This window comes from Rutilus rutilus, assembly GCF_951802725.1.
Source record: "Rutilus rutilus genome assembly, chromosome: 20".
NCBI classification, from domain to species: domain Eukaryota; kingdom Metazoa; phylum Chordata; class Actinopteri; order Cypriniformes; family Leuciscidae; genus Rutilus; species Rutilus rutilus.
This window is the reverse complement of record NC_140225.1, coordinates 18,465,911-18,476,925: the sequence shown is the minus strand read 5'-3', so window position 1 is coordinate 18,476,925 and position 11,015 is coordinate 18,465,911. Positions and strand designations below refer to the sequence as shown.

General features: G+C 41.3%; 1 protein-coding gene across 1 annotated transcript; it reads right to left on the bottom strand.

Annotated features, from left to right (window-relative positions):
* Positions 1 to 3,387: 3,387 nt before the first annotated feature.
* Positions 3,388 to 10,135, bottom strand: arg2 (arginase 2). Its single transcript, XM_084391142.1, has 8 exons — positions 9,664 to 10,135; positions 9,508 to 9,580; positions 6,563 to 6,737; positions 5,990 to 6,149; positions 5,705 to 5,799; positions 4,846 to 4,950; positions 4,433 to 4,569; positions 3,388 to 4,353 (listed from the first exon to the last, which is right to left on the bottom strand). The coding sequence occupies exons 1-8, from the start codon at positions 9,772 to 9,774 to the stop codon at positions 4,166 to 4,168; spliced, it is 1,044 nt and encodes a 347-aa protein (XP_084247268.1). The 5' UTR covers positions 9,775 to 10,135; the 3' UTR covers positions 3,388 to 4,165.
* Between the last annotated feature and the right edge of the window lie 880 nt (positions 10,136 to 11,015).

Here is an 11,015-nt window from a genome sequence, read left to right as displayed (position 1 = left end):
CTGGCCATCTGAACGAGGGCCCCGACAGACTGTCCAGGGACAATGTTCCCCCTGGGGAGTGGTCTCTACACCCCCAAACAGTCCAGTCGCTGTGGCGCCGCTTCGGCAGAGCGAAAGTCGACCTCTTTGCGTCAAAAGACAACGCGCACTGCCCAGCGTTCTTTTCAAAGAGCGAGGACGCGCTGGCCCAGTCTTGGCCCAGCGGCCCGCTATATGCCTTTCCACCAGTCTCTCTGCTGCCTCAGGTTATCGCGAGAGTCAGGAAAGCGCGCCACACAGTGCTCCTCATAGCCCCGTTCTGGGAGAACCAAGCCTGGTTCCCGGAACTCATACAATTGGCAGACTCAGCCCCTTGGCCGATTCCGGTGCGGAGAGACCTTCTCTCTCAAGCCCGCGGCTCGATTTGGCATCCCCACCCAGAGCACTGGTCTCTGCATGCGTGGAGCCTCAACAATTACATTCTGATCTACCAGAAGGGGTGATGAACACGATCATACAATCTAGAGCCCCCTCCACGAGGCGGCTCTACACGTCTAAATGGTCCGTGTTTAACAAATGGTGCACTACCAAAGGGCTCAATCCACAGACATGTGGGGTCTCGCAAGTATTGTGCTTCCTTCAAGAGCTACTGGACGCGGGCAGGTCCCCCTCCACGCTCAAAGTCTATGTCGCGGCCATTTCAGCGCTCTCTGTTTCAGAGCCGGGCCGCGCATTAGGAAGGAACGAGTTTGTCATCCGCTTCCTTAGAGGAGCGAGGAGGATGAACCCCCCGCGACCCCCTTCGGTTCCTATGTGGGATCTTTCACTGGTCTTAGACGCACTGAAAGCACATCCCTTTGAACCCTTAGAAACTGTGGATATGAAATACCTCACGCTCAAAACCGTTTTTCTGATAGCACTGTCTTCAGTAAAACGTGTGGGAGACCTTCACGCGTTATCCACTAACGCTGCGTGCCTCGAGTTCGGACCCAATGACTCTAAAGTTATTCTCAGACCGAGGCATGGGTACGTCCCAAAAACTTTGGGCACTCCCTTCAGAGCGCAGGTCATTTCCCTTTCAGCCCTGCCGAATACTGGCTGCGAGGCAGATAGTCACCTCCTCTGCCCAGTTAGGGCGCTGAGAAGCTATATTTCGCGCTCCGCCGCCTTCAGGCGTTCAGAGCAGCTTTTTGTTTCGTTTGGTGGGCGCACCAAGGGTCTCGCCGCCTCGAAACACACTCTGTCCAGATGGATAGTCGATGCTATCGCAGCTGCTTACGCATCTAAAAACCTGCAGTGCCCCTTGGGCATTCGGGCACACTCCACCAGAGGCATGGCCTCATCGTGGGCGTGGTCCAGTGGGATTCCCATTCATGACATTTGTGCAGCGGCAGGCTGGGCCTCCCCCTCCACATTTGTTAGGTTTTACAACCTGGAAGTTCCCGCCTTGCAGGCCAAAGTGCTATCAGTCTAAGTCTCGCGTAAGCCAGCCCACTGTCTGTGCGCGGGCTACGCTGCTGATTTAGCTCTACTGGTTGAGCTGCACTATTTGGAAGTGTTAGTTGGACCGGCTGTGCCGCTCCCTGCCCCATATTATGTGCTTGTGTACTGTGGTATCTTGGCCGCCCAGCTCCGCTTCGCGTTCCCTGGGCTCCCCATGGGACTCATTCAGGATGCTGGGCGCGCGCACGGCGTTGACAAAGGTGTTCCCGCAGCGTAAGCTAGCTTACGCAATACGAGAGAACCTCTCGTAAGAGAACGTACTCGGTTACTAACGTAACCTCGGTTCTCTCTAGAGAGGGAACGAGTATTGCGTAACCCGCCGTGCTCTCGCCACGAGCTCATTTTCGCTTCATGCGACAGAAACCAGCGAAGCAGCCTCTGTTCCTTGCTTATATACGCTAAGCCACACCCCTAATGACGGGCTGTGACGCACTAAGCGCGCCAAGCGCGCTCATTGGACGTGACGTCACGCGCAAGGCTCAGCCATAGGCTGCTGCAGTTGCCGCAGAGCAGCCAATGGGCACGCGATTCGCTTGCCCTAGGTCTGCAGGCTGCCGCACTGCGTTGACAAGTTTTAAAAAATTAGGATAATTTTTGGCTTCAGTATCTCGTGAAAGGAGACTTTCCCGCAGCGTAAGCTAGCTTACGCAATACTCGTTCCCTCTCTAGAGAGAACCGAGGTTACGTTAGTAACCGAATACGTTGCCTATTCACAAACTGTTTGCTCAAGCATAGTGTTTTCTCTGAGTTCACTGTGTGCTTTCTACCATGCACAAATAAAAATGTCACTGAACTTTTGCTGTGTAATTGTAACAATGAGCACTCAAACACACCAAACCAACAATTACTAAAAACACACACAAAAACTGATTTTGCACGGGTATTTTGCACTAGTAAAATAAATAATCTCAGATACTTTCGAAATTAAAAGTACTTCACCTTATTTTCTTTTTCTTATTTTTGGTAAACTATATTGGTCGCTAAATATAGTAAACGAAACACTCAACTTTTAGACGAACTTCCCCCAACTGATTGCTATTAAATACAACTCGTATATGCAATTAAACTTTAAATAAAGTGTTGCTGAATTATTTTTCAATCTCATGTTATTGTTTTACTTCATCAATCAATTTATAATATCTAAATATTTTATATTGAACTATTCTATTCATAATAAATTAGTTACTTCCTTTTAATTTAGTAGGATATCACTAAAACTATTTATATTGGTTAAATGTGTTCCCCGGTACAGTTTTGCCATGTCTGCTTATTAAACTGCGTTTTTAAAGGGCTTGTTTTGCTCTTTTTGTGATATCTGGCAACTCTTCACCTGGAGCTTTAATCAAGAGAGGGACTTGTTGACTATTTGAGCGTCAAGAGAGACGTATCGAAAAGGAAGATTTTACCGGCTGGTTCCGATCAGTGGCCGATTGTTTGGAGTTGGAAAAATACAATACACGCTGCTGCATTCTCAATATTTAGTAATTTACCCTCAGATACAGGATAACATTAGCTTAACAAACAGGTAACGTTATTGTTCATTAACGTTACCACGGCAACCGCTTGCGCGTCCACGCTGAATGCGAATTGTGTGTAAAAAGTAACTGTGCACATAAGAGACGGAAAGATGACGATAACTATACATTATGTAAGGCTATTTCTATTCGTTAGGATATTGATATACTAACTGTTGTTGTAAAGTAAGCTTAATTCATAATGCTTTCCCCGTTGCGAGCATGTGCGCTCCTCTAAACTGTCCGGGTAAAATATATAATCTGTTTGTTGACATTTTATACCGTGGTAACTATGTATACCGTCATACCGCCCAGCCCGATTCTCTCATTTAATGTAGTTATTGATAGGTCATCAGGAGTTTCAAACCACTCAGTCAAGGACAAGTCACAGTCTGTCTCCAGTACATTAGTTTATTGCAACAAAACATTTTTATCGAAACAGAGATATGCAACAAGTCAACCCTCCATTCCTTAAGATACTGGTACTGGTGGTGAATACAGTTATGAAAAGTTGTACGAAATGCTTTCATACATGGTTTTTCAAAGGTTTAATTAAATATGTATGAAAATTACTAAAATAACTTATCCACTATTTAAAAATAAAGATCACTCTCAGCTCTCAGGTCTCAACCCAACCAAACCCGTAGGATTAGATTAGCCATTAAAAGCAGTCCTACTATACAAAAGAAAGAAACAAACAAACATATAAATACAACATAACCAGTTCTGGTCCAAAAGTGCAAACAGGTTTCAAATGAAAGTAAATTCAATCAGTCCACCACAGTAAAGAGTCACCTCAGCCTTCAAAAAAGTCCCAGAGTGTGATCAGAGGTTACCTACTAATCCCATGACAGATGACAAACATTAAAAAACATTTAATTTTCAGACAGATTAGTCCTAAAATACAGAGAATCCAGATCTCAGCTTTTTTAATTTTTTTTATATTTTAGCAAAGCTGAAATTAGTGGCAGGTACATAATAAATCTCACCCATGCGCTTAAAGCAGCACTTTACCAGTGAGGCAACAATTTTTTCTGACCAAGACTACTGTAACCTTCAAATTAAATCTTAAGTCTGGTTCTCAGTCTCTGCAAATCCTTCAATGTTTTTCTTTTAGACTTTGGAATGCGAAGTGGTTCGTTTGTCAAAGTCCTTGATTAGCTGGTGCTTTATATCCGCAGCTCAGTGTCCTCTTTTGGTTCTGGAATCTTCGGGAAGGCGACATGCGCACCTTCACGTGTCTGACCGAGAGCAGATGCGATGACGTCAACGGCTAGGCTGGATGTGGCCTCCACAGCCTCAGGCGTGGCTCCTAGTGTTGGGTTCACTTCAACCACGTCCATCACAGAGAGTAAACCTGTGTAGTCCGGAAAAGGTAGTATTTAGCATCAGTTTTAGGATTTATTTGATTTCAATTGTGATTTGTAGATCTGTACCTGTGTTGTGGATCTCCTCTGTTACATAGATGCCCTCCCTATAGGTCAGTCCTCCATTAACAGGAGTTCCAGTGGCGGGAGCCAGGGATGGGTCAAAAGCATCAATGTCAAAACTCAGGTGGATCGGCCTTTGTTTCCTGATATTAAAACAAGTAACGGTGACAAATGACGTAGGTTGTCTTGTCTGATTGTGAGGTAGCATACACAGATTCAACTGAGATACAGTGCCACATAGTATTCAAAGGTGACATACAAGTCAGGTTAAATAAAACAGCTTGTGATATGACATTGGTTCACCCAGAAAACTATTCCACCCCCATTTAAAGAGTTTTACAGTACACAGGAGGTGGTTGTTTACAGAAGTACCACTACTAATTCAATAAGTGTGTATGTTTTTCGCAATATCACAATACCTTGCCAAGAGGTGATCAAAAGTGACCTCCATTACTCTCTGAATGCCCATTCTGTCAATGTCCCGCATAGAGAAGTACTGAATTCCCAGGGTCTTCAGGATTATACTGAGATGAATAAAATCAAATTAGTAACAAGTAGTATTAATGCAGTTTTGAATTGTGTATGTCTGCTTTGTCTTCCTCTCATTGTATTAAGTAAGGATGCATTTAATCAAAAGTAACAGTAAAGACTTTAAAAAATTTTACATAAAAAATAACTTCTGAACTTTCTAATTAAAGAATCCTAAAAAAAAAAAAATGTATCATGGTTTACACAAAAATATTAAGCAGCACAACTGTTTAACATTCATAATAAGAAATGTTTTTTGAGCAGCAAATCATCATATTAGAATGATTTCTGAAGGATCATGTACAAATTAAGCTTCTCCATCACAGGAATAAATACAAATTTGTAATGATTATTTAAATCAAAAACAGTGTAATAATATTTAACAATATTACTGTTTTTACTGTATTTTTGATCAAATAAATGCAGCATTGTTGAGCATAAGATACTTATTTCAAAAACAAAAAAGAAAATCTTTCTGACCCCAAATGTTTGTACAGTAGTGTATATATACCAAATTGTAAATGTATTTATACTGTATTAACAGTCTAATGTTGACTTTTATCATAGATCTTTCTGTTTTGTGCCAAAACAAAACAGAAACACTTTCAACAACACTTTCAGTTACAGGTAATGCCAGTTATATAAATAGCCTATGGAATGACAATTGGTGATTTAGTAGCATAGGCTTTAGAACAGGCCACAGGTGGCAAATCCTGGATGTCATTTTGGGAAAAAACATAGTGTGCTTACTGCTCGCCTGGATCCACATCTCTGAGGCCGATGTAGACCAGATCTCTGGCAGACAGGAAGGGTTTTATCCAGGAAAATCCAGGAACCTCTGGCATCTGCAATTTACAAAGCAGAATATAACAGCTTTAAGTTTAAGTAAAGCTTATCAGATATTTTCTGGAGACATATCACTTTTAATTGGAAAAAAGTCAGCTGCAAGTGTTATCTTCTTTGAGATACAGGAATTTAAGTCATGTCAGAGATTGCATAACATCAACATATCTTTTGTACATGATTGCTAATCACCTTGTTCTGCAGGTCCTTAAGTAAGAATGCTACAGACTGGCCGTGGAGGTTTCCAGAAGGCGAAGTCAGAGGCGTGTTGATGTCCGCATGAGCGTCCACCCAAATCAGACACAGGTCAGGGCACTGCTGAGCGTGGCCTTCCACTGAACCAATCGCTAGGCTGTGGGAATGAAAGCATCACAAATGTTATCACAAACGCAGCCTTTCTTTGCTGATTTTGGTTTTTATAGAACAAGTTCAACACAGTCTGAGATTACATTGCATTTTTTTTACTCATCAGACTAGTTTTGGAAATACAAACAGCTTCCCGCGACTAAAGGAAAAACCTTGACCTTTTAGAAGCGAAGTGAGAAAACTGGCTTCAGCTTAGCCAGACTGCCACAGCATTACTTCATGCTTGTGCCAAAAAGGCAAAACTGGAAAGACTTTAGTTGGAATAGGCAACTAAATATAAACTCTGACATTTTTCCATTGGCAATGACCCATAACTACATACTAACATGAAGACCATCATACAAGAATCAGATTTTTTACCAGATAAATGAGAAAAATACACAGTAAAATTGTGTGTACCTGTGGTCTCCCCCCAGCATGATGCAGGTATGTCCCGCCCCCACTGCGCCGCTCACAGCTCCCGATAGCAGCTGATTGGCACGTCCAACTGTGCGTGGGAACGGCACGCGCATAAAGTGGTCATCTTTTTCCAGATGCTTGAAGCTCAGGTCTCCAAAATCATGCACAGGGTAGTCTACAAGAAGACATGACATATAAATAAACTGACATGTCACTTGACAATTACTATTAACACTGGCATTAAAACTTCCAAACGCTCGCTTCTTTCCCACACTATTTGATTGGCAGGTGACAGTTCTGTCACTCAATCCCAGCAAGAATCTGCCCAAGTCTTGAAGTGGGCATATAGAAATATAGGTTGAAATTTCTATTGGAGGACAGTAGTGAAGGTCTAAACAGCTGATGGGGCCCAGCATGACAGAACCAGACCAGCCTCAGTGACTGTTGAATGACTCATCAGATTTTAAAGCGACCTACGATGGACACGTGTACCATCTAGTGGCCTCTGAACAGGAATAAATGTGAACACAGTTGACCCAGTTAAGGTTTAAATAAGTATACTTAAAATACTAGATGTGTTTTCTGCTTGAAAATAAGAAAACTACAAGGGAATTAGGGAGTTGGTCGTCATAACCAAAGACAGATATTAAGGTTTAGTTCGTAACTGCATTTGAAAACTTCTGGTTCATTTGCAGTTCTTGCTCCACCAAATGTTTCTGTAAGCAGTGAGCGTGTAGTATCAATCATTTAACTTACCTCTCATATGTAATTAGTTAAACATATTGCCATGCATATGACATCAGCTACTAACTGGAGCAAGCATCTATATTTGTTGCATTGGATAAGCGCTGATATAGTCATTTAGTCAAGAATGCTTGCCATATAAGGTGTTTGGTTATTTCCACAGCTCCAAACACATGATGCCAAGCATCTGTAAAAGTGATGCAACAAATAAACATCGCATCATTAGATTATAAATATATTTCATTTACAATAAATAATATTAATGATTACATAAAATTATTGCTTAACGATTCTAAAAATACATATATTTTCTTTAATCATAAAAAAAAAAAAAAAAAATAGGAACGGAGGTCATAAATGCAGAAAAGTTTATAACTTTAAGGATATTAAGGTATTGGTTTTTTTAATATGATGTTGAAAAATCCGTCTGTAATTAGAGCTGGTGAGCCAGTACAGACAAAAATACAAAAATATGTACAGCGCATTATATACAAATTTTCAGCGTTAACAAGGGGAAAACCTACACAGCTAAGGTGAAAGGGGGTCGTCGAATCTGTCTCATAAGTATGGCGTTTGTTCATAAACCCCGACGGAAAAAACGTTCAGGCTTAAGATAGCAGGACCTATCGCATTACATGGATAACATGTAGTTACGTAAAGCGGCCCTGAGCTTGGCACACTGTTTATGTAACAGCTGACTGACTGTAGGCGAGACTGAAGAAGTGACTTGTACATTCCTATGATGAGCAACTGTGGAATTTCAGGATGACTCAGAAGAAGCAGAAGACTGTAAAGAGGAATAGTAGTAGTAGCCTACCTGATATAGGTCGATACTAAGTAAAAAAAAAGTAAAAGTAAAGATAGCACTCTTTCTGCTCTTACACGCTTGCCTTTAACATTTACTTAAAAAATGATTGGTTTTTGCTTGGGTATGGAAAAAACGGGACATGTTACTGCTATGGGATCGTAGACCGTGAACGTTTTTTTCCTTTCCACCTCATTCTTTCCAGACATAGAGAAATACTTAATGCGACATTCATTGTTTATTTAGCTTATAAGGAATAATTAATCATGGAAACTTGTAATTAAAAACCACGAATGTTCCCCTGTAATCTGAAGCCAACAGTCCCAGAGCTTTTTGTGCGGAGTTCTGACTGGAACCGCTTTTATATTTTACAGGCATTGGTTAATCCACGACAGATGACCTCATCAGGTTCATTTCTGACTATCCCGGGAAAGACCCGAAACAATATCTCTGCCTGCATCACATTCCGTAAAAAAAAACTACATTCAGGTCCACATCGTTTTTCCATGACTGCAGCCTGCGTCAGCTCATCTGAAACATTATCCTTACGACAAACACAATAGCACAAAGACTGATAAGGCCATTAAACTAACGTTATATAACCGCTTGCTGTGGTCTGGCCTGCATCTCTCTACAAGCACGTAACTGTTACTCTTTTTGTTGTGTGAATGCAAAAACGTTTTCTATGTGAAAAAGTTGCTTCTGATGAATAAATACATGTAAATGCAAGATCCCTACTGAGCCATCCCTAGGCTTTTGTTTATGACATAATACCCTATTGTTATGTGATGTAGCAGCGGGTTGTCTCATGGCATCTGTGAAAGCGCGGTGGTGAACTGCACGCATTTACAGTAAAGCCCTCCCTCTCTCTTTCTCTGCGGCCAGACAACATTCAAAACTCCTTTATTGACCAAAACGCTTTCATTTAAAGTTTTCAAGCATTATAAATTGAACTGTACAATTTAACTATGCTACAAACAGATGCGTCGTTGTAAATACATTCACGGTTTTTTTTTTTTTTTTTTTTTTTTTTGTGGACCGTTGGATGATGTAACAGCTAATGCGTAAGTTACCCTCTATCTGATTCTCGGCAGAGCTCGCGAGGAATTTATTTAAAGAGATAGTTCACCCACAAACTTCAACTTGTGTTACATCAAACAAAGCTGAATGTCTTTAATTATTTGATGAGGCAGAATGACAATCATAATACATTCACTTTTATTGAACGGAAAAAAATAATGATGCAATAAAGGGAATGGTCCATAAAGCTTAAGTCCCTAACAGCCTTTGGCGATTCAGATGGTAACCTACATGAATGATGAGATAACATCTCATCTAACATCTAAATAGAGAGACAGATAGATGATACAAATACTAATGATGTAACGTTACTTACCAAGATTTGAAAGTCTCTCCACCAAACCCGCATCCCGGATGGCTTTGGGTCCATGCTCCACCCCTCTCCTTTTCTGGAAAATGCAGTCACATTAATGTTATACATCGGTGAGTTTATGAGAGTTCTCCTTGAATAAATATATTAATTCTATATTACCTGTCCTTTGGAAAACGGAGCTCCCAAAATGGCAACAGAATGCGATCGGTTCTGCTGGCAGGAACTCAACGTGGATCTCAATAATCTTGACAGTGGTCCTCTCGATGCCATGCTGATTCAACAGGAGAGTTATGAAATTAAATACAAAAACGCAACGGAAGGTTTGTCTCAAACAAATAGTCTGTCGACCGGTGTGGCTTTTTAATCCTCTCTCTCGGAACTGGCTGTTGAATCTTAAAGAACTGCCACGACGTTTTTCTTTAAGTTTTCCACTTAATTCATATTCATGAGTTAGTGAATAACGAAAGTTGAAGCTAAAGTTTTGGGTGAAATCTCAAGACCGTCCCCCCCAAGAATCCAACAGTCGTCCAGCAACCAGTTGTTTGTTATACAGCTTCGTTATTATACATCCGCTCATCGCCGCACGAACCACGTTTTTCTATTCATAGAGCGGCAAACCTACGTCACACCCTACGACACACCTTCATCCCAGCCAATCAGAAGCTCCGCCAGTGTGGGTTTGTTTTGATGGGCGTGGCTTGGACAAATGAGTGGCGTGTAGAGATGGGGTGCTTTTTTTGTGGCGTTGGAAATTTCCATCTCTGCACCATCGACTTACATATGCTTTTTTTGCTCGCCTACTGTCTCGTCAACAAATTCCCATCTTGCTTATTGAAAAACAGATCCAGTGTCCATAGCATGACTGCATGACTGAAGATTTATGTTCTATAAAAACGTCTAGAATACCAGTGTGATTCCAAGTTGGAATGCCAAGTGGTGGTGCCAAGGTGGAGCCAAGTTGTTGACAACATAAATAGTACTTTGGCCTATTTTCAGTGTGATATCAACCAAGAGCAAATACACCGATGTTGACTCAAATACATCACCAAATACTGTTAATTTAGATGGCTGATTTATTGTTTGGTTAGTTGGCTCATGTCACTGATACTGTAATAGGGAATATAGAGATCAGTGTATGTAGTCCATATTCTCTGCACTTTGGCTCCATCTGGTGTTTTGTTTAAAGATGCTGTATGTTTTAGACATGTCTCTACCCTGCTATTAAAATCATATGGCAGAGTTCTGCGGTATTTAGTGTCATGTTGAATTCGTCTGTGTTTATGTCAGAATGCCAGAATGCATTGTTTGTGAGATATTATTGCGTCTTTGAAATAGTTGACTATTTCTGCATAAAATAAAGTCCGCTTGACGTTTGGTGGCGCTGTAGCATTGATGTTATGTTGTGCGCTGCATGTCAAAGCAGTTCCGGGACATTGTTCTCATTGGGCGGATTGTTATTAGTTTTTTTTCAAATACACAAAAGTAGTCTTCCTCTAGGAGGCGCTTGTGGG